Here is a 24126-nt window from a genome sequence, read left to right on the forward strand (position 1 = left end):
CCCCAAAGATGAAGGTGGTGGGGTGAGGGTCTGCCCCAGAGAGCCGAGGCCCTGAGCCACCCCCGCTAGCAGGAAGTCTGCTCTGCACCCCAAGGTGGGGAGAGTTCCCCCAGTTGCACTCAAAGCCCAGGACCTTATCGCCTGGTTGTCTGGCTCCATCTATAAATAAGCTTTGTCGCTGGGGGTGAAACAGTGAAGATCTGAATGCCTGTGGGGAAAGACATTTAGCTTTCCTGTGGTCTAGTAATTCCCCAGGTGAAGGGAAAGGCTGAGCTGAACAAGACTTTGCAAGGCTGACAAAATGACAAGTCATATCAGTTTCAGAATGTCTGGTTCATAAACCTGGGGTAGAAACGTCTGTCACTGATGTTGGTCTGTCTACCCTTTCAGGGCAGCGAGGGGCCCCCTGGGAGACCTGGGCCACCTGGACCACCTGTGAGTTGTCTCATGTTTAAAGCAGAAATGCATGCTTCTACTTGAGGCTTTTTATAAGCAGCAAAGTCCTATTGTCTTGCATGAGGAACTATATTCAGTATCCTGTAATGAACATATCATAATGGAAGAGAGGAGGGGGGAATGCCTTTTGTAAAGGGGTTGGACTACATTTAGGTACCCTCAAGGATAAAAGTCGCCTGAGTTTCATGTATGACTTTGAATGACGGCCAGTATGGCTTAGGGGAGCTCTGACTCTCCCTGTGAGCTCAGCCCTGAGGCACAGCGCTCAGATCTGCGCTTTGCGGGCCTCCCTGCTGTGGGTTCAGTTCACCTAGATGTGCCGCTGACTCACCACTGCCCGCCTGGGGGCCGCTCGGAAAGTCATTTAACCTCAATGAGCCTCATTCATGGGAAATAGAGGGGCCATAAAGAGAGCCCTTCCAGCAATGTGAGTTGGTAGAGAAATTGTGTTGTGCTGTGTGTGTTTATTACTATCCATGATGCCTGAGACGCTAGGAAACTCTATTTATACAGCGCTTAGTGAATGAAATGTACACGGGCCCTGAGTGTTCTCCTCAGGGCTGACACAGATGTTGTCAGGAGGCTGGGGAGAAGACAGGTGTCTCTCCCTGGAGCAAGTCTGCCCTCAAGTGGGGTCTCGCTTGAACAGCATCACAGCTTCCATCTCGCCGAATGTTCCTTCCACGGGCCTCAGAGGGAGAGTTTAAGAAGCCAAACTCACCCAAAGAGGGCAGAAGTCATCTGTGACTTTGTTTTGGAGAAAATTAATCAAAAGTTTAATAACACGTGCACCTCTTATATGCAAGGGAAACATCCAGGAAAACTGGGTAACTCCCTGAAATGGCCCAAGTCATCCCCTGAAATATGGTCTTCACCAAAAAGCAAAAGGAAGGAAGTGTATGTTGTTGCGCAGATTTATGTCTTAGCTTCCTCCATTGGTAAGTTTCTTGAGATTCCCAAGACGACAAAGATAGGTTGCATGTCTGTGTGCTTTGCACATTGAAGACATCGGCATCCGTTTTCCTAAACCTGCTCTTCATTTTACTTACCTTCTCCCCTGACACAGAAGCAGGGCAGGCAGCACCTGAGGCTCAAACACTGAAATGCGCTCCCTCCCTACTGGACAGCACAGCAAAGCGCAACATGAGCCCCCAAAAGGGACTTGTGTTTTACAAGGGACTTAAGAGATCGCCCTCCCCCCTCCCACCTGGATCCTCCATAGCTATCTATTCTTCAAAACAAATTAAATGCTGTCTCTCCTGGGAAGCCTCCCACCCTGGCCCTGGAAATCTCAGACCAAAGTATCCTTCGCCCTGCAGGACTATACACAGTAGACATTCAGCGTTTGTCAAACTGCTGAATTGAATTGTCAGATGGATGAGTGAAATACTAAAGGAATAAATGAACAGAGCTGTTTTCCTTCTCAAGTGTTTGCAGGGCACGCAAGTCTCATGCCCTGAGCACCACTGGCTGCCATGGTCCAAAAGCAGGGCAGTGAGGGATCTTCAGTTTTGCAGCTAAAATGTGGAAATCACAATAAAGGAAAATGCAAGTTATTGATTCTATGGGGATTTTTTTTTTAAAAAAAGGCTAAAAGATCTGAACTAAAATTTTCATGTGCAAATTTTTCCTGTATGCTAAAATGTTTGATTATGAAAGCCTCTCAAATGAGTTCTCTTTAAAGACCCTGGGACTTGATTCACAGATGAGTTTTATTAGGAAGTTTCTATTCCCTATTGTTTTAAAGTATATATTTTTGCAGAACATCCATGCAGGGTTGTGAATAAAATCATATCCCCTGTTTCTCTTTATTTTCTATTCAGTGTGAAGAGACTGTGGGAAAAAATTACCTTTCAGTAGCCAAACTGTTCCCTATTCACATCTTCATCAGCACTCCTGTATTATGGCCTGCAGGTCAGCAGGCTGTAAACAGTTAGCATAAATTGGCAATTCAGAAACTGAATTTTAATGAGCAAATAATATTTTCCTCTGAATACATTAGTGTCTCATCTGTCAAGTCAGCACATTCATCACAGTCCTGCAGAAAGTGTGTGTGCGCGCTCCCGGTGGAGCTCACACGCCTTCAGGTTTTTTTCCCCTACATTTGCTTTAGAAAAACCAAAAATGGAAACATTGTTATTTTTACTGATAGCATTAAACTCAGCTTCTAAAATAGAATAGGAAAAATATCATTTGGTAAAACAACAAAGTTAGAGACTCTCACTATTAACATAAAAGAATAATTCCATATCCCATTTCTTTTCTAAGGGTGTGCCATTCAATGAAGGGAATGGAATGAGCAGTTTATATAAAATCCAGGTATTTACTTTTCTAATTATGTAAAGTCACTTTCTGGTTCCAGGTTACTACAAAGTCTTCTCACCTTTTTCTTTCTCTTTTGAAGGGAGGTGTGAGTGCTCCCAGTTACCCAGGGCCACCGGGACCCCCTGTGAGTACAGTTGTTTGTCATGAAGCATAATTTCACTGAACAGTCACATATACGCAACAAAAAGACATCCTAAGTTCACTGAAAATTATGTGTTAGAAACATAACCAAAATGTTCTGCAGGAGGAAATAAACGAAACCAATAATAATAAGATTGTACACAAAGTAAAGAAAAATTACATTATGCATAGAGATGTCACATTTTGGAAATCTGAGAACTAAATCAATGTCCAGGTGATCGCCGTCATGGGAGTTCTATCAAGTTATAGTTCCTCATCTTATGCTTCAAATCCAAACGGTAGCAAAGCAAAGCTTGCACATATTTTTACATGTAGTAAAGCAAATTGGAAAAAAATTCTTCATAGTTTGTGATTTTGCTTCAGTCATTATTTTCAAGGTGACTTCTCATATTTTTCTTATAGGGCCCCAAAGGCGATCCTGGCCCAGTGGTATGTATATTCCCATGTTTGTGTCATTTAGAAAATACATCTTTATTAGAGTTAAGAAGAGCTTCAGGAGGAATGCCTGCCTTCTGAGATGTTTGTCAGTGAGCATGGAGGCAGCCGGCCCTTTCCTCATTTCAGAAAGCTTCAGTCCTGATGTCACTGCCCTTGACGTCCCCCATCAGTGTGTTTGTAGAAATTGCCCTGGGCTGGAAAGAGACACGTATACAGCTCCTGAGAAACAGGGCACTTTCTTCCAATAGGACTATTTTGATGATCATGAAAGTGGATCATGAAAGAAAAATATTAGTGGATCAAGAAAGAAAAATATTTATTGAAAAGAAATTCTTTAAGATCTCTGTCATATCTCCTAACAACAACAGAGATAGGAGCAGTTTATTTACTTTCACTGTCTGAGGCAGTTTTTCTGGAGGAGATTTGGTGAGCTGTGATAACCCCGTTTACTGGGAGTGATGTGTCGGGAGGTTAACCTCCGCCTGGGGAGAGATCTCGTCCTCCAGCCCCCGAAGGATGATGACTGTGGTCAGGCATTCTCCTCAACCACGAGGTGTCTCTGGAAAAGTTCTGCCAAATGCAGTTAGATTGCTTTTATTCCCTGGCTGACTTTCCTGTCATGTCCTTTACAAGCAGATGTTCTGTCCTTCATATTTCATTTCTCTGTACTTTGACCTTTGGATATATGCTTGAAACTCAGATGTACCTGAAACTGATACAAATTTTCAGAGCTCTTTCCACTGCCTGGAGAAGAGACTGAAGGCCCTTTTGTTTCAGTAGAGTTTGGTAAAGCTAGATGAATAAATTTTAAACAAGCAGTACAGCCATAAAAAGCAGTCTTTTCACATCTAAATACATTTTCAAAGGAGATGCATGAAAGAGCTATTTTTTTCTTATTAGGCAATTACAAGCTGATTTGTTTTCCCCTAAACTCATGATTTAACCCAGTTAGAAGCATTTTCCAAATGTGTCATGTGGGAGCTTCCTTTGTTTTGTGACTCATGCTGTGCTTTCTGTAACATTTTTAATGCTTTCATCCACTATATCCTCCATTCTAATTTCAATCTTCTTTCATCTTATTGATAAAAATTTCCTCTTGGTCTTTCCTTCTCACACTCACACACACAAACATCCCTTCTGGATCATTTAGAGCACATAGGCTTCTCACTGCCTTCCCTGAAACACCAAAGTTTTTTCATTAGGAACTGTAGTTTAAGGTGAGAAAGCTCTTTTAAAAGTACAATAGTAAAGGATAAGTTATAATTCATTTGGATTGGAAAGTGGGTGGTAACAAAAATGTGGACAGATGTGAGTAGAATCCAAAGAGATGAGACTTTGATTTTTTTTAGCTGCAACAAAGGATAAAGAATAAAAACCAAGTGAAGGATATTCCTTGCTTTTATTTATTTATTTATTTATTTTTGTTCCTTGCTTTTAGAGACATGAATTAAGTGGGTAAAGCACAAAATTGGAATCATAAAATATGAAATTTAAAAAAAAAATGAAATTAACAACTGTGTCATCCTTCAGGTTTATCTTAGATAAATCTTTAGATTGTTCCTTTGGAATTCATGTTACCAGTTGCCCCCAGGTAGAGAAATACTACCTCATAGTACAGAGATAAGCCAAGAATGGTGGAGTCACAGGCCACTGAATGAAATGAAATGAAAGTCGTTCAGTCGTGTCCGACTCTTTGCGACCCCATGAACTATACATTCCATAGACTTCTCCAGGCCAGAATACTGGGGTGGGTAGCCTTTCCCTTCTCCAGCAGATCTTCCGACCCAGGAATCAAACCAGGGTCTCCTGCATTGCAGGCGGATTCTTTACCAGCTGAGCTGCCAGGTCACTGAATAGAAAATGGAAAACCCCCTTGGGGCTTTGGGGGAAGATTTACTCTTCCAACTTCCTTCAAACCCCAGGCCACCAGACTTGCATCACTGTCTCTAATCTTCTCAGTGAAACTTTGCAGATAAAAATCACCCTTAATTGAATTTATTCTTTTCTGAGCTTATCTATTTAAGTCCCTTTGTATTCAATTTATAATTGGTTTTCAATTAAATATTTATTATTAGCTACTCTCAAATAAATGTCGATTGATTGGCTGAACACTGTCCAACCAATTCCTCTGTCCTAAGGATAACTGAGAATGTAAACAAAGAGAATCAAAAAGCTTATTTCCTTTGTCAATAACCCAAGGCCTCTATTACAGAGCTTCATTCAGAATAGAATCTAAGCACCTTTTCTTCTGATTAACAGGTTACATATTGGTAGATGTCTAAAAAGATTTTTGGAGCAAAGAAAGTATCCAGATCATATGCTTCTCATTAAGTATCTCATAATAAGGACAATATCATAACTCATAATAGGAGTTAGTGTTGGTGGTATTTTTGAAGTAGATTAGCATTAGGCATGCTAAAATACATTTACAGAAAATGAACTTGGAGAGCTACATTTTCTATATGATTATGTTTAAAGCATCCAGTGTCCTGAGAAAATATTTGTAGTTAACATTAATTCATGGGTCACAGCAAACTGTGGAAAACTCTTAAAGAGATGGGAATACCAGACCACTTTATCTGTCTCCTGAGAAACCTGTATGCAGATCAAGAAGCAATAGTTAGAATTGGACATGGAACAATGGAGTGGCTCAGAATTGGGAAAGGAGTACATCAAAGCTGTTTATTTAACTTACATGCAGAGGACATCATGCAAAAAGCCAGCCTGGATGAACCACAAGCTGGAATCAAGATTGCCAGAAGTATCAACAACCTCAGATAAGCAGATGATACCACTCTAATGGCAGAAAGTGGAGAGGAACTAAAGAGCCTCTTGATGAGGGTGAAAGAATAGAGTGAAAAAGCTGGCTTGAAGTTCAACGTTAAAAAAAACTAAGATCATGGTATCCGGTCCCATCACTTCATGGCAAATAAAAGGAAAAAACAGATTTTATTGTGACAGATTTTATTTTCTTGGGCTCCATGAAACTAAAAGAAACTTGTTCCTGGGAAGGAAAGCTATGACAAACATAGACAACATATTAAAAAGTGGAGACATCACCTTGCTGACAAAGATCCATCTAGTCAAAGCTATGGTTTTTCCAGTAGTCATCTACGGATATGAGAGTTGGACCATAAAGAAGGCTGAGCCCCGAAAAACTGATTCTTTCCAATTGTGTTGCTGGAGAAAGACTCTTGAGAGTCCCTTGGACTGGAAGGAGAGCAAACCAGTCAAGTCTAAAGGAAATCAACCCTGAATATTCATTGGAAGGACTGATGCTGAAGCTCCAGTACTTTGGCCATGTTATATGAAGAGTTGACTCATTGGAAAAGACCCTGATGCTGGGAAAGATTGAAAGCAAAATGAGAAGGGGGCAACAGAGGATGAGCTGGTTAGATAGCATCACTGACTCAATGGACATCAATTTGAGCCAACTGTGAGAGACAGTGAAGCACAGGGAAGCCTGATATGCTGCAGCCCATGGGGTTGCAGAATTGGACACGACTTAGTGACTGAACAACAACAATCAACCCACTTAGTCTCTTAATTTAAAGCCCCTAATGTTAATTGTTATAAGTTAGCAGCTTCTTTCACCCTAACCTTTCTGAATGGGTTCCTTGAGGACCTAAAGTCAGCTGTGACCATACACCAGTATATGAAACAGATTTTTTTAGCAGAAAGGCTTACTCATCTCCTCTCAGTGACCCGTCAGCAGTGACTGCCTCTGGGGCTGTCCTCTGAAGTGCCCACAATTCATGTCCAGCTCCAGGGAGTATTGAGGGATGATAAACTTTGGTTTGAGAGCTCCATCTTTAGTCTTGTTTTCTGACAATCTAGAAGCCTTAGGTACCTCACAAACGCAAAGTTTATTAAATCCCAGCCTTTTCTTCCATTTCTTATTGAAGTTGGAGTTATCACTGACTAGAGGAATTCATTCAGAGAAGATTCTTAGTCAGAATAACAACAATTAGAAAAAATATATACTTCAGGGAATAGCTTTATTTTCTGACTATTTTCAAATACCAAAAGCAAGAATACAGATGCTTGAAAATAGAGCATTCTGTTTACTTGCTAAATTACCAATCAATGTTTGAGTACTTTCTAGGCAAAAAAATAAAAAATCCTTGCTTTTGAAATCAATGATTTAAAAACCTTTGATTGTTGCTTTTGTGTTCTTATGTTCATATTTAACAGGGAGAACCTGGTGCAATGGGATTGCCAGGACTAGAAGGATTTCCTGGTATAAAGGTAAGTGCAAGGTTAAGCGTGTGTTCACCAGTTCAACATTCAAAAATGTTTATTGAGCACCTACCATTGGACCAGAAACTCTTTTAGGTTTGGGGATACCTAAGAGAACAAAATAGACAGAAATCTCTGTCCTTGTGAAAATTATGTTTTAAGCAGGGAATACAGAAACTAAGAGAATAAGTACAAATAATTAATAATATTGTTAGTAAGTGCTGTGGAAAGAAAGAAAAAGTAGAGGAGATTAAAGGGATCAGGAGTGTGGAAGGGGAGAGTGTGGTTTTAAATCAGGTGGTCTGAGAAATCAGGAGCTAAGCAAAGACTTGGAAGCAGTCGGGGGATGGAGGTGGTCAGTTAGCTAAGCCCCTGAAGCCAGAAGGAAGAGAGTTCCAGGCAAGGTGAGTAAGTTCTTGAGATGTAATGTATAGCACAGTGATGCTAGGTAACAATACTAAACTGTATGCTTGAAATTTTCTAAGTGTTCTCAACACACACACCCACACACACAGTGACCTGTGAGGTGACGGAGATGTGAATTAGCTTAATTATGGTGATCATTTACCGATACATATGTGTATCACATCATCAAACTGTACACCTTAAATATAAACAACTGGAAAAAGAAGGCCTTACATGCCCTGAGACAGGAGCATTCCTGTACATTCAGGGAGACCCGGGGAATGAGTGAGGGGAGCATGCTAGGAGATGAGGTCAGAGAGGTGGGGTGGAGGTGAGGGGCAGGTGAGGTGAGCACCCTGCCCAGCAGTGCTGCTCGCTGGCCCGTGGAGGTCCAGGGCCAGTCTGCAAGTTTTGTCATGGGTTTGGAGGCAAGGTAAGCACAGAGATTGAGAGCAAGCATTAAAAAACTTGACTTTTGACATTGCCATAATATCCAAACATGTGATCCACGTTGGTTCATGATACATTAGAAAATAAATAAGCAAGTAAAGTGGTCCTTCACCACAGATAGTTTGAGAAGCACTAATTAATAAAGAGGCTTATCAGCCATCGTAAAGACTTTCTCTTTCACTCTGAGTGGTGGTTTCTGAGTAGAAAAGTGACGGACCTGCAACTGGAGTGTAAGGAAGGCTCCTCTGTCCACGGGATTCTCCAGGCAAGAATACTGGAGTGAATTGCCAGGCTCTCCTCCAGGGGATCTTCCTGACCCAGGGATCGAACCCATGTCTCTTACATTTCCTGCATTGGCAGGCGGGTTCTTTACCGCTAGCACCACCTGGGAGCCCCATGAGACAGGGAAGGCACAGACTGTTCCCATATATGGGGCAGTGGTGTCGGCTCAGACAAGAGCAGAATCAGTGGAGCTCATGAGGAGGCTGAGGCTCTGGACATGTTGTGGATGAAGGGCAATATGACTGATGGCATGTAGGTCTAAGAGAAGAGTCAGGGATGGCTCCACGGTGCTTGACGTGAGCACCTGAGATGATGGCATGTTATCAACAGAAATGAGGGAAACTCTACACAGAGTCTGTTCAGAGAGGGTAGGATGAGAATGATCCATAGTATAATTTTGGATGTGGGACCAATTATGGGAATTATCTACTAGACAGCATAGTGGGGGTCCTGGAGTAGGCGGTACAATAGAAAAGTATAGAGTTTAAAAAGAAGTCTAAGTGCAGATATATATTGATTGTGTAAGCCTATAGGTGCTATCTGAAAGTCAAGAGGCTGGATAAGATCACCAAGAGAATGACAGTACATTTTTTTAAAAGAAAAAAGGATCATGGACTGAGCCTTGAAGCCCTCCAATATTAAGATCAGGAAGAAAGCAGGGGGTGAGCAAAGGAGACTGAGATGAAGGGACCTGAGAAATAAGAGGAAATGTTGGTGCCCTGGAAATCAGCGAAGACTGTGTATAGAAAAGAGTGATCATCTGTCTCATATCCTGCAAATAGGTCGAGTAGGATGGCCATGTAGGAACCGTTCACCAGAGCAATGATTACTGTTTCACTGTGGTGGTAAGAAAAATTTCTGGACTTGAATGGTCTAAGAGAGAATGACCAAAAAAAAAAAAGATTTAGACAAAGCGAAAACAATGCTCAAGGACTTTTGCTGCAAAGAAGAGTAAAGAAACAGGCCAGCAGCTACGGGAGGAAGCAGGGCTAGGTTCCATAAAATAGATTTTAAGACCACAGAAGTAGCAGACAGTTTCTAGGCTAAAGGAAAGGTCTGGTTTAGTAAAGGGGAAGGAGTGAGGAGATAGGAGGAGAGGGGAGAAGTGCTGGAGCGGCATCTTTAGTAGCTAAGAGGGAAGGGACCTGGGGCATAAATGCAGGGCTTGGCTTCAGAGAGGAGCCCAGATAGTTCATCTGTGGTAGCTGGTTGGAACCAAAGTACAGGGGTACAGGAGCGGGGACACAGGCACGTGAATTGATTGGAGTCTACAGAAGTTCTTTCCTGATTGCTTCAGTTTTCTCAGAGGTGGAGGATCAAGATCTCATCTGAGAGTGAGGTAGGGAGAAGAGTTTGAAAGTTTGAGGAAAAGGTCTGCTGCAAGAAGGCAAGTCCAGGAACCACAGAGTATGGTGACTGAGCAGAAGCCCCTCGAGACTCATGGTCATGAACTGAAGTGAGACCAGTCGGTGAGATTGCGTCTGTGTGCACAGAGAGGAGGGGAGCTGGGTTTAAACGAGCTCCCATTTGAACAAATAAGTGAGAGAAACGAGGATGGGACCGTGAGCCAGCAGTGTATTGGGAGTGCTTATAACCAGTGACCATGGGATCCAAACTAGATAAATAAGCTAGAGGGGCCATCTAGGGAGTGACGGAAAATGAAAACTTTTCTACTAGGTGGATTAGAGGTCTTTGTGACATCAAAGTTTTGGGGAGTTCGAGGTACTCAAGGGCATGATTTACAGTGATGGAAGATGGTGGTCCAAGGTTGGAATGCAGGCAGTGCATTACAGAGAGACATAGTTATTGTTTTTGACAAGGTCTCAGGTATAATTATGGAAATAAGAGTTCTGCCAGATAATTAAATTAGACTGGTTCGAAGTACTGTGAGACCCAGTCGTTGGAAGGACCGTATTCTCAGACAGGAGCCCTCTTAACTTCATCGTTATCAGATATGCAGGTATTTCCATTGAATGAAAAGCCCCAGCACATTCATTTCCAGGGTAAAAACCCTGCAGTTTAAAAGAGCAGAGTGGAACTGAGGACTCCCTGTTTCGGTCCTTCACCCATTTTTCTACTAGTTCTTTTTTTTTGTTGACTGTACCTATGGTTTATATAATTAAGACACTACTTCTATATTATATGATGGAGGCTTTATCCTAGTTGGTCCTTGCCTTTCAGTTTTATGTTTAATCTTACAGAATTTATATGGAGTATAATGTAAAGAGAGGAATTAGACTTTTTCCAAGAAATTATTTAATTATTAGCACTATTTGTTGAATAATACAGCCCTTTCTTTACTAAAACCCTATTATAAATGTTGGTCTGTTCCTGAAGTTTCTGTTATATTGCATTGATATACTGCTTAATCTTGGGCCAATATTCCATATTTCAGTTATTATAGCTTTATTGCATGCTGAAATATGGTATCGCTAATGTCGTTATTATTCTTCCTTAACTTTTCCTCTTATCCTCAAATATATTTATTATCCCAAGTGAACTTTAATATCATTTGATCAAGCTGCAATTTGTAAAAATTGCATTAAATTTATAAATTAGTTTGGGCGCAATGACACCTTTACAACGCTGTCTTGCCCTCCAAGAGCAAAACATCTCTCTCCATTTAATCAAATCTTCTTTTATGTCCCTCAGTGAACTTACGAAGATTTTTAATGTCTACTCTGCCCAACAAAAATTGCCATTTTACTGCCCCATATATAACCATAAGTATTTTTAGCCTTGTCAGCTTTCTCTAAAATACCACATTGCCTTTGGAAAAAAGGTTGAGTCATTCCACTGTTCAGAGAAATTCCAGGGGTCTTATTGGACTCATGAGGAGAAACCACAAAATCCTTAGTTCTAAACACATTCATTTTAACCCTACATCCAATGAGACAAGTCTATTGAAAGCTTTTCAGAAGACATTCAAGGCCTTAGTCTTTTAATTATTGGTCATAAGTTACTTTTGAATATGTGGAATAAAAGTATTGGCTAATTTTACCTGTAAGTATTATGGGGTTCTGTTTTAAAGATTAGGTTAACAGAAATGATACCGTGAATGCTTGTTTTCATTAGTACTATTATTTGCTTTGGTATTATGGGAAAAAAGAGAGAGAGAAGTCTTTAGTAGGTTCCACTGGCTGCAGTTCTTATTTTGTCCTTTCCCCATCTGGCCTCTAGCTTCACACCAGTTAATATCGACAGTTTATAAATTCCAAAGAGAAGCTTTACCAAATCCAAATTAGCATTTGAGCATCAGTGTTAGCAGTGGAGATTGTGTAGGTTGATTCTAAGCAGCACATGTTTTTTCCAGGGAGATCGAGGGCCGGCAGGTCCCCCGGGAGCAGCAGGAATCTCGGTGAGTTCCGTCTATCTCATGTTGTTCTCACAGGTACCAACCGCCAAAAGGGCTGGGAGCACTGGCTGACTCCTGAAACTCCCAGTTTAAGAAACAAAACCCAAAAAGTTTTTTTAAACCCACCTGTTTCTCTCCCACCTCAAGAACGCTCCTGTCTTTATTTTCATCTTTTAAACTTTTTCCTTTGTTTTTTTCTTCCCAACTCAACTTTCACGTGGGGAGGGAAAGCCCATTACCTGTGCCAATGCATCAGTACCACACAGGTCTGAGAAACTTGTTGGGTTTCTCTATTCTTGTAATATTTCAAGGTTTCTTAATCTTCAGAAGGCAAAGTTCGCATCCTCAGGCAATGTGCTTCAGTATCTTCGTATTAAGCTGCCATCTGCCTGAGTTTTCCCTCAGCCTGGTGTTATTAGCGGAGCTTTATTGCTGCTAATGTTTCCTCATAAACTAGCCCTTTAAGCCTCTCAATCATTTTTGTTGCTCTCTGGTGTCAAATGTTTTAAATCTCATCAAGGTCTTTTCAAATGAATAGGAAGTGCACCAGGAAAGGTTAAAATCATTTCTCGGGGCCCTGGGGATCATTTTGATCTTCATTCATGATGCGCTAATTAAAATTTTGTGGTCAGGCTTTATGAATAAGAGCCCATTTATCCTCACCAGGTGCCCTGCAGGGTGAGTTAGGGTAGGAAAGTCAGTGGAAGCCCTGTGCTTCAATCACAGGGACGTGAGGAAGACAAGAAAGGGCCCTGCCATCTCTGCACCACCCACTGACCTCTGCCAACACCCACCAGCACCCAGAGCCTCCCAATAACTCCCCCCATCCCTCAAAAGGCGAGCAGCCACTCTGCTTCCCTCTGTCTCATTGCTGAACCTAACAACAAAAAATAAAGACCCGTCCACACGGCAAACCCCCCAGTGCCCTTGTCTATAAAATCCCATGGGCAGAGGAGCCTGGTGGGCTGCAGTCCATGGGGTGGCAAAGAGTCGGGCACGACTGAGTGACTAACATACTCCATAGAGAGGCATCCTGTATGCAGGATGACACCCCCTTCCTTACCTGTTTTCGGTCAAGTCCTGAAGTGACTTAGCAGCAGCAGTCCTAGTGTGATTGTAAAAGTCACATGAAAATATTTTATTTAGCAAGCACTGCAGAGTTTTTGTGGTTCAGTCACTAAGTCCTGTCTAACTCTGCGACCCAATGAACTGTAGCACACCAGGCTTCCCTGTCCTTCACTATCTCCTGGAGTTTACTCAAATTCATGTTCCTTTGAGTCAGTGATACCACCCAAGAATTTTTATACCAGAAAGCATTCTTCTTAAAAACTGGCTCACACTTAATCCTGTTCCTCCCCAGCTCCCTACTGTTCCTAGCAACATATTTGTACTTGCCTTTGGGATCACCTTGGGTCCCCTTACAACCTGCATCTCTCATATTCACACCCCATTTTTGTTTCCCTAAGGCATGGTGAAGTGTAATGCCCTACTGTATTCATCCAGGTGGGACTCTAAATTATGTTCAACTAAGTCTGCCATAAAAGGAAAAATACTAGCAACTGAAGTATTTAAAAGATCAGTGACAGACTCAAAAGACAATCCAAATGAATAATTCCAAGAATGTTTTTGAAGGATGCAGCATGATTGAAATTAGAGGCTGCCCTGCCACTTGTTTGGATAGATCTAATACATTTACCTAAAATGCAGTTTTCATATCTCATCATTAAGAAGATTAACTGACAGTTACAAAAATGGGGAAGGGTTAAAAAAATGCATGCTATATATATAAAAACTGGCTATAAAAAAAGTTTAAAAACTGTTACTTTAGTTTTTATAACTGGACCTTACTCTGGCTCAGACAATGAAATAGTTCAAAGATTCTGGAAATAGCTACACACCAGTGTGAGTGTACTCAATACCACTGAGTTGTACACATAAAATGGTTAAAATGGTAGATTTCCCGTTATGTATGTTTCACCACAATTAAAAAAAAACTTTTTTAAGGTGATGGTTCTGGTTGAAGCAGGGATGTTCCACTTGCTCTGCACATCACAGACCTCTGCTGAGAACCAGAGGGCCCAGCCCTGCTCCGCCTAGAAGTCTGTCCCTTCCTATTGTGTAAACAGGCCATCCAGGGCCTTCCCGTGGCCTTCCTCCCCTCCCTTCCAGGAGGGCAGGTGCGTACCAGGGGCACCGTGCCCTCCCCAGGTGCTCTGAGGTCCCTGCTGGGGCTGCCTGGCCTTTGGGATCTTCATCTGGAGCTCCAGGCGCGAGTTCCCTGCGCCCCTGAGTCCATGCCAAGGCCCTTTGGGACACTGGCTTTCTCAGCTCTAACACATGCCCCAACTCAGGTCCACGAGATTTCAGGAGCTCCTGCCGCAGTTGGGCCATGGGGGCCCAGGATGCTATCTCAGGCCTGCGTCTGCCTCCCTTCACCACTCAGCCATCACTGACCTGCCAAGGGGATGCCAGCAAGTAGAGAAGAAGCCCAGGTTTCCTTCCCTGGAAACCTGCTGGGATTTCTGTGGTCTCAGCCCCACACCAACATCCCCACCCACATGAGGTTCAAGGGGCGGGAGGTGGCTCCTCAAGGACAGGCTCCTCAGGCCTGGCCTGGACACTTGGGCTCGGCCCACTGCTACCGGCGCTGGTCCGTCTCCCACTCCGCTTTTTCCCAGTGGTCTCTGGTGGGCACCCACACACGCACTGAGGGACTGCCTTCCTGTCTGCACGGTGGAGTGTGGTCCCCAGACTCTGTCCAGCGGGGGTGGTGCACCAGTGCAGAGCCACACCTGCAGCACAGGTGCTAACATGCGGGTGTGGAAGGAAAACATGTGGCCTTGTTCAGTAATTTAGCACCTAACATTTCCTGGTGATCTGATTCCTCAGGGGAAGCCCGGAGCCCCAGGCCCCCCAGGAATTCCGGGAGAACCGGTGAGTTCCTGTTTCTTCCTTGGCGGTTGTCCTTATGTTGACTGCATGCAGTTCTAAAGCTTTTCTTGGCAACTGATGTTTGTCTGTGGACATGTCTACAGGGGGAGAGAGGCCCTGTTGGAGACGTAGGTTTCCCTGGACCAGAGGGACCCTCAGGAAAGCCTGTAAGTCTTTTTCATTATTTAAAATTTGCCTGTTTAAGAAAAGTTCTCAGCATTGCCTCTTTACTTGTCACCTCAGAAAGTGAGATTTGAATACAAAGTTTCTGAGGAAGTGTGAGCAGGTCTGCCAATGGCTTCTTGGGGTGTGGTTCTCCCTGAGGGCCCAGCTCCCTGTGAATAAGTCTTAAATCACCATGGGAACAGTGAGGCCTTTTATTTTAAGTGTCAGGAAATTAGACTCATTATTTCTTAGGTCTACTGTTCTCAGCCGAGTGAAAAGTGAAATGGCCTGTCATATCCTGAAATATGCAGACTTGCAGATTTAACACCTGTGTGTGGAGCTACAGTAGAAAGAGGCTCTGTCTCAGGTTCCCTCCTTTATCTGTGGACTTGTCCTTACACCTTTGTTAATCACTGCCAAATGCATCACCCACTCATGTCCTAAAAGAGCTCTTGGCTACTGAGACATATTGATGTGACGTTGTAACAATCATTCTGATTAATTCAGTTCATTCAACATATGAAGCAGACAGAACATATTCAGTTCACTCAGCCCATCCCTGCCATGGGCTAAGGGTGTGCTGGGCCCTGAGGGAGGGGATAGATAGAGGAATAGACAGGGTGCTCTTTATAGACGTCCCTGCTCCCTCTGCTGGTTTCTGTACCATGGATTGGGTGGGAACAGGTTGTTGTTAGGAGATGGGGTGGCTGAAGGTGACCAAACAGCACAGAATTCAGGAGGCTGCTCCGTCCCTGTGAAACCTCAGGGTCGGGGCATTCCCTGGCCACCATCTCCCCAGAGGAGCAACGTGAAAAAACCGGAAGGATATGCAGTTTAGAGTCAGGGAGATCTGGGTTTGCGATATGACTCCAAGGGTTTGTGAGTCACTGAGGTAACATGACATGGTGCGATGTTCAGTGCCCGCCATGGAAGGTGGTCCGTTAACACTCGTCTCAATCTCCACCTCCTCTCCCCCGCCTTTTACCAACTCCCCATCCCAACCCCTGTAAGGCTCTCTGAAATGCCATCGCGTTCCCAGGGAGTTAATGCAAAAAGCAGTTTATTCAGACAGTGAATGCTTCTTGGACACCTATGACATGCCAGGCACTGTTCCGGGTGCTTGCAGCTCCTCGGATTTATACTCTAGTGTAGGGATACGAACCAGAAACAAACACGCATGGTTCAGGTAGAAGATGATCTAAGCAGGGTAAAGCCCTGGAGTAGCATTTCAATAGGGCGGTCAAGCAGGGTCCAGCATTGGCGCAAACCCTGTGTGATGGGAGAGCTCAAGCCATGGGGCGGTCAGGGAGACAGCAGGGATGGGGACATTGTTTCGAGAAAAAGGAAAGGCTAGCAGAGCCTGCTGCATTGAAGGAAGGGCAGAAGGGACAAAGTCAGGAGGAAGGTGAGCTGAAGGAGAGCAGGAGAGACATGGAGGGAGAGGCAGGCAGTGGCCAGACTGTGAGGAACTTCTGAGTCAGGGATGGAGTTCAGGTTTCATTTGAAGTCTGATGGAGACCCATTGGAGCATTTGTAGTGGGTAAGGAAATGACTGGGACTGCATTTTCGAGGACCACACTAACTCCTGCCTGGAGAGCCGACGATAGGGAGAAGGGTGGAAGCAGACAGAACCTTGAGGAAGCATTGCCATGATGTGTCTTGAAGGCAGAGCCATCAGTACTTGCTGATGGGCCAGATGCAGTGGGTGAGAAAGAGATACAGCAAAGCTGTGGTTTGGAGTCTGAGCAGCCTGGTCAGTGTGGTACATTTGGTGAGACCGGAAGGACGGGAGATGGGTGAATTTGGGAGGAAAAGCCAGGAGTTCTCTGCTGTAAAATGTTCATGTTGAAGCACTAGTAGACTGCTAAGTGGAAATGTCAAGTAAGTGGTGGATCCTTCTGGAATTAATGGAGAGGCCAGGACTGCAGAGACTGATTTGGGTCTTTCAACCTGAGCCTGGATGAAATGAGGTCACTGTGAACTGGGAAGAGAACAGAGCCATTAGGAGAGGCTCTGGCCGAAGGACTGAGAAGGGGCAGCCAGTGAGAGGTGGAGAAGGTCAGGCGAAGGAGAGTTCCTGTATGTCAAGGGAGCCAAGTGTTTGAGAGAATGGAGAGGAAACCGTATAGCAGAGTATCAAGGGAGCTTAAAATTCTCCCCTGGGTTTGGAAACGCAGGCATCACTGGGGGAGAGCGTACAGCATGATGGTATCGTGATAAGAATGACCTGGTTGAGAACTTTCCTTGTGGTCTAGTGGTTGAGAATCTGCCTGCCAGTGCAGGAGACATGGGTTCCATCCTTGATCTGGGAAGATCCCACATGCCACAGAGCAACTCAGCCCACACTCTGAGCCACAACTACTGAAGCCTGCATGCCTAGAGCCTGTGCGCCGCGGCAGCAGAAGCTCTGCAATGAGAAGCCTGTGTGCTGCTACCAGTGAGCGTCCACACACAGCACCAGAGGCCCATTCATCAATGAATGAAAAGTGAAAGTCGCTCAGTCATGTCAGACCCTTTGCGACCCCATGGACTACACAGTCCATGGAATTCTCCAGGCCAGAATACTGGAGTGGGTAGCCATTCCCTTCTCCAGGGGATCTTCCCAACCCAGGGATCGAACCCAGGTCTCCCGCATTGCAGGAGGATTCTTTACCAGCTAAGCCACAAATATAAAAAAAGAATGACTGTTGAAAGGAGGCACTGGAAGATACAAGAGAGTGGGCTCTGAGTCAGGAGAGAAGACTCACAAGTGGAAGCTGGTCTTCACAAGGAACAGGGCAGAACCTCCTTCTTAAGAGGAGGAAGAAGCAGAAGTCAGAGTTCTCATGAGCACAGGTGGGTGGGGCTGGAGGCAGAACGGTGAGTGGGTCCCCTCCTGCTGTTTTCTCCGTGAAGGATGCAAGTCATCACTGACCATGAGGAATGGGCTGGTAATGCTGGTAATGCTGGAGGTTTCATGAGACAGGAAAATAGGTGCAGGTACTTTTGGAAAGAAGCAGTCAAGTCGAGAAATATCGAGGGATTGCTTGGGAGCTGCTGCCACAGGTGCTGATCAGAACACCTGAGCAAGGGCCCCCCTTCTTCTTCAACCTCAGGCCACTGCTCAGACGCAAGTGTGTGGTAGATGGACACCTGAGTTAGAAAGAAGCGTAGGGGTCTTTCAGATAAGTGAAATGAGAGGGAGAAAGGTAAATCCATTGAGGTTTTTGTAAAAATTTCTGAAACCGGGACCTTCCCCACCCCCTACTGGTGATAAAGAACAAGTTAATAACATCTTCATAGAGAAAAGAGACAGGTTTCCCTGGTGGCTCAGTGGTAAAGAATCTGCCTGCAATGCAGGAGACCCGGGTGTGGTCCCTGGGTTGGGAAGATCCCCTGGAGGAGGGCCTGGCAACCCACTCCAGTATTCTGGCCTGGAGAAGCCCATGGACAGAGGAGCCTGGTGGGCTACAGTCCATGGGGTCACGGGAGTTGGCCACGACTGAAGCAATGAAGCAGCACAAGCGGAGAAAAGTGAATGCATATGACAGTCACTAATGAATTATAAAAGACAAGAAACTATCTAGAAGTTTGTTCATTTTCTTGTATTGCTACCAAAAGCATGAATTACATTTTTACACCAGGTTTATCTTCTCTTATTCAAATGACATGGTTGTTTCTTTCACATTGTCTCCTTAACCAGCTTTATCTCTTCCTTGTGTTTCTGGATGGCATGAATCCTTAGAACGTGATGCTTCAGGCAACATGGTCTTAGTTAAAGTGCTCTAGGTAATTCCCAGGATTTTCAGGGAGCTTGGGGGACTGGGCTAGGTTCCCAACCCAGTGTGATTACAGCAGTGAAAACACTGTCGGGAGATCCATCCTTGTAGACTCCGTCCCAGCCCAGCGAAAGTCTCCCAGGCTTTGCAGAGGAGGGAGTCCCTGCGCCTGCCTGCTGCCGAGAAATCACTTCCTCGCCTTGGTCTCCCTCTTCAGGTCAAAGCTCAGAGACAAACCTGCTGTGGGTCTCTCAGTATCTGATGTGATCCTGAGTGCTTTCCCTCTTATACCTACCAGCCGGGGCTTCTCCTGGGCTCACGAATCTGCAAGCAGGACTAGGCTTTTTTATCAACTATGGAACTGCCTTGTAGAGTTTGAGAAGCTTCCAGTTTACTAAGAAGAAACCAGTATTTAATACTCTCAGAAAGCACAATTACGGATTTCTCACTGTCCTTTCATATTTTCCAACTGAAAAATAGCTGTTGTCTCTGGCTGACAGTTTATTTCATAGCAGGATCAGGCTGTAGCCATGTTATGAAATTTATCAAGCAACAACAGAGGCCATTTACTGAGAATGACTCTCTTTGGTAGGATAATTGTTGAAAGTGAACAATGAATATCATATACTGACCACCCAGCACCATGGGAAGTCTTCTTATTTCTCAGAATGGACCTAGTGGAATAAGTGAGGAAAACAACCCTGTTGACTATAGTAAGCTAGGCATTTTCTGTTATTTCCCTAAATTCCTAGTTTTAAGGCCATTATTTATCCTCACTTTGTGAGTGGAGAAGCTGATGCTATTAAGGTTAAGTAAATTGCCTGAAGTAAATGGAACTTGTAAGTTATAGAGTCAGAATTTAAACTTAGGGCAGATTCTGTCAATTTTGTTTTCTATTTCACCACACTGCCTCAACAAAATCTCAGTGGAGATATGATAAAGTCCTTGAAACTTTACCTTGTTGTTGCATTTAATTATTTCCGTTAATGCAGAATCAGAAATACTAACCATTATTTGTCTTTACAGGGAATAAATGGGAAAGATGGATTACCAGGTATTCAGGTATGGAAAATGCCATTAAAAATAAATGTTCTAATGCAAAACTACATCCAGATCGCCTGCCAGAATTCCTGGTGGAGTCGACTGATGAGGAATCTTGGCATGCAGTGATTTTAGTGCTGACATTTGTTTTTCAGGGCATCATGGGTAAGCCTGGAGAGAGAGGCCCCAAAGGAGAACGGGTATGTACATCCCTACTATGACTGTTAAGTCCATCTCCACAGCTGCCCCATCGTTTGAATTACACCATGATATTTTTAGACCTGCTAGAAATCTCCTGATATGAAGAAACTTACCGTGTACGTGAGCCAGGATCTCTGCCAGGCATAAAACAGGGCCATTCAGGGACCCCGCAGTAGGTGATACGGTGTGGCCTTGATTCACAACTATGTCTGGTTTGTGATCCCAGTTTGGAAAGCTCCTATCAGCCTCCTGTGTCAGATACATGACCCACTGTACCCATCACCCATGTGCTTTTCACCTAGAGTAGGGTTTCTCCACCTCAGCATTGTTGATGTTTGGGGGCAATAATTCTTTGTCATCGGTGCGCATCCCGTGCTTTGTTAAGATGTTTAGCAGCATGCCTGGCCTCCACCCACTAGACGCTGTACCATCAGCCTCCCTCCAGAACTGTCGCCTTGCATTTCCACATGCCTCCCAGGGAGCAGAGGCATCGCTGAGGACACCCCCTCCCCCAGTCTGGAGGAATAATGCTTGGTTGAATAAGGGGCTGGGGTCAGAGGTAGAGAAAGACATATGGAGCTACCAGTAATGCCAGTTCTGGTGGTGGTTTTGGTTGTTGATATCAATGTTGCAACTTCCCATTATTTTCTCTAAGAAACCTTAACATTTTCTACTAGAATTGGATTTATTCCTCAGCCACAGGTTCCTTGAGCATTGTTATTTAGGGGTTCTAGTGAGGGCTTGGGTGTGGGGGGGTATGTTCTTATGTACTGGTGTCTGTTTTACTTATCCTTACACAAATAATCTGGCTTCCCTGGTGGCTCAGTGGTAAATAATCTGCCTGCAATGCAGGAGACCCAGGTTTGATCCCTGGGTTGGGAAGACCCCCTGGAGAAGGAAATGGCAACTCACTCCAGTGTTCTTGCCTGGGAAATCCCATGGACAGAGGAGCCTGGTGGGTCACAAGGGTCACATGGGGTCACAAGGGTCACATGGGGTCACAAGGGTCACATGGGGTCACAGGGTCACATGGGGTCACAAAGAGTCAGACATGACTTGATTATTGAACCACCACTGCCACCACACAAATAAGCCATGACAACTGAAGGAAATACAAACATAGAGAAACCACAAAGAAAAAAGAAAAAAGTCTACCTTATTTCACTACACAGAGATACGCACTATTGATATTTTGGACCTATTTCCATCTCACTGTTATACATAATGTAATATACACGTTTGCTTAATGCATCAATGCAAGTGAGCATATACTTGTTAAAAAAAATGGGTTCATACTTTTTGGTAAATGACTCTTTTCACCTAACATATGATGACCATCTTTCCATGTCAGAAAACCTAGATCCACACAGACCTTTTAGTGGCTATATGTTATTCCAATATTTGGATATACCTTTTCCAAGGTATTTGGAAAATACCTTGCCCCTTTTTCTGGGATATTTAGGTTCTTTCCAGTTTTTATAATAAACATCCTTGTACCTAAATTATAAATAATTTTAATTGTGTTTATTTTGCATATACTCAAGGTGTGCTAGTAGTTCTTTGGTTTCTTTCTTTTTTTTGTCTTATTCATCTCAGATATTTTTCCAAATGTGACCTGGGTTGATATACTTGTATGAGACATATTTTTATAACTAAGGCAGTAGAATTTAAATTAGGTCCAAATGATTTTCTTCTTTGTGCATGGCTTCATTCTATATCTCTTCATTTAGGATTAGATAGATCTCAGTAACTGTTCATTCATTTCATTATTTTTTAAATCAGGAAAAATAGAGTTTGAACTTTTGCAGAAGAATCACAAATAGAAGAATAACAGTAAAATATGGGGCAGGTTAATGCACCAATCTTTCATATTCAGTGTGATCATCACCTCCTGGAGCTGTGGAACTAATATTTGAAATGCGGAAACTGAAATATCTGCCAACATACACGCATATTCATTCATTTATATTCCATCTCTCTCTCTCCCTCCCTCTCCCTTGCTCTTTCATACTCTCACGCACAAACTTATACGTAGTAAACGCCTTGAAGGAAAAAGTCAGCATTAAAGAAACTTCTCAGATTCAAGAACATCTAATTTGTTACAGCATCTCATTCAATGAATTTTCTTATAGTTCATTTACATTATTGAATAAATGATCTCAGTAATGACCTTCCACCCCAGTCACCTGCTTTGAACATTCCCAAAGGCTGTTTTTTCTCACCTTCCTCAGTCATGTCCCTTTAGGACATAGAATGCACTCACACATACACACACACACAAGCGCACACATGGGTAAAACATGAGTGCAAAAACCAACCCACAGAAACTAACAAAGACCAAACATACAGGAGAAAGCATAAAAAGAATAAAGTACCTGATTTAGGAGAGATTTTGAGCGTCCTGAAGCTTTTCCAAGTGGAAGCTTTCAGTGATGAACTCTTGTTAGCCATCGTCCTCTGTTATCGCAAAGGAGACCCAGGCCTGAAGTGGCGGCGCCACTGTGGACTTTGAGAAACGCCGTCAGTCTGGACTGACAACGGGGTGCAAGTTAGCTCGTCACTGACTTGGAGCTGAGTGCTTTCCGAGTGCCAAGTTAACTCACTTCTCAGCATCATCTATTCAGTGGATACTGCTAACAGCCCCCCTTAGGGACAGGAAGCAGGGTGCAGGGAGTTTAATCCACTTACCAAAGGCTCCACAGCTAACACATGCCAGTGTGAATCCAGAACCTTCGCTAACATGCTTCTAGAAGAGATCATCCTAATTCGTTTTTTTCCCTAACAGGGTGATCAGGGAATTCCAGGAGACCGAGGCCCACAAGGTGAACAAGGAAAACCAGGCCTTCAAGGGATAAAGGGGGCCATAGGTCCTGTGGGGCCCCCAGGAAACAAGGGCTCCCCAGGATCCCCTGGGCATCAGGGCCCGCCAGGCCTCCCGGGCCTCCCTGGCTCCCCGGTAAGTGGGCAGAGACCTCCTGGAGCTCCTGGCTGGGACTGCAAGTCATAAACCTTTCCAGATAAAATGAACCTAAGCTGGCCTCTACAAGCGCAGCAATCATGTCATTTACTTCAAGTGATGTGCCGGGTCCCATGCTGAGTACTCACTGAACATTCCCTCCTTAGATCCTCACGACTAACCTGAGAGGACAGGTGACCTCACCTTCCACCTTGACAAATGCAGAAGCCGAACTCTGACCTGTCCAGGCTCACAGTGATCTAGGGGTCAGACAGACCCAGCTCTGACCGACTCCAGGGCCTTGCCCTCAAATATGATCAATGGTAGCCCCTTCCACTACACTGAAAACACACATCTATTTATGTTAAACCTCCATTTTGTTGACTGTCAGGACAATGAATCTGCCCTGAGTGGTGCTTTGAAGTGGAAACCCATTGGCCCAAGAGAGTATCTGGCTAAGGAGGCCCGTATCTTTATAAGCATCCTCAGGAGGTGGTGGATGGCCATTCTGCAGAGGAACTGAGTCAGAGTATGTCCTCGTCAGGAAGAAAGGTGGGGGGGCAGTCCTAGTGTGAGGCCAGAGAATGAAGGACATGCTGTCCCCTGATAGACAGCGAAGTCCAGAGATTGGGCCGAACTGGGCGTTCCCACCATACTCTCTCACCCACTCTCGCTGTGTTCTGCTCAAATCAAGCCTGAGCAACGAACTCTCAGTGCTGCGCCAGCCTGTGGTACTAGACACATCCATTCAAACAGTGAAAATGAAACTGTGAAGTCCCACAGAAGCTCTCACTCTGCGAACACATCATTCTGTCTTTAATGCCGCACAGTATCCCTGGATAGTAACCACCAAATACAAAGCAGAGTAACAACATACTTTGAAGCCTTAACCACTGTGAAAAATAATAGCTCCCTTTTAAAACTATCAAGGTCCTGAAATAAAACATCACTATTATAAATGTCAAGTGCTATTATAAATGTTA

The 24126-nt window shown here is 44.0% G+C and overlaps 1 protein-coding gene across 1 annotated transcript in view; it reads left to right on the forward strand.

The window, feature by feature from the left end:
• COL19A1 (collagen type XIX alpha 1 chain) overlaps positions 1 to 24126 on the forward strand; it is a 417920-nt gene that overhangs the window by 362671 nt on the left and 31123 nt on the right. Inside the window, exons 36-46 of the mRNA XM_043890428.1 lie at positions 391 to 435; positions 2725 to 2775; positions 2861 to 2905; positions 3325 to 3351; positions 7555 to 7608; positions 12050 to 12094; positions 14981 to 15025; positions 15127 to 15189; positions 19972 to 20007; positions 20142 to 20186; positions 22973 to 23143. Coding sequence (XP_043746363.1) covers positions 391 to 435; positions 2725 to 2775; positions 2861 to 2905; positions 3325 to 3351; positions 7555 to 7608; positions 12050 to 12094; positions 14981 to 15025; positions 15127 to 15189; positions 19972 to 20007; positions 20142 to 20186; positions 22973 to 23143 — 627 coding nt within the window. The remainder of the gene's footprint in view (positions 1 to 390; positions 436 to 2724; positions 2776 to 2860; positions 2906 to 3324; positions 3352 to 7554; positions 7609 to 12049; positions 12095 to 14980; positions 15026 to 15126; positions 15190 to 19971; positions 20008 to 20141; positions 20187 to 22972; positions 23144 to 24126) is intronic.

This window comes from Cervus elaphus, chromosome 28 (assembly GCF_910594005.1).
Source record: "Cervus elaphus chromosome 28, mCerEla1.1, whole genome shotgun sequence".
NCBI lineage: Eukaryota > Metazoa > Chordata > Mammalia > Artiodactyla > Cervidae > Cervus > Cervus elaphus.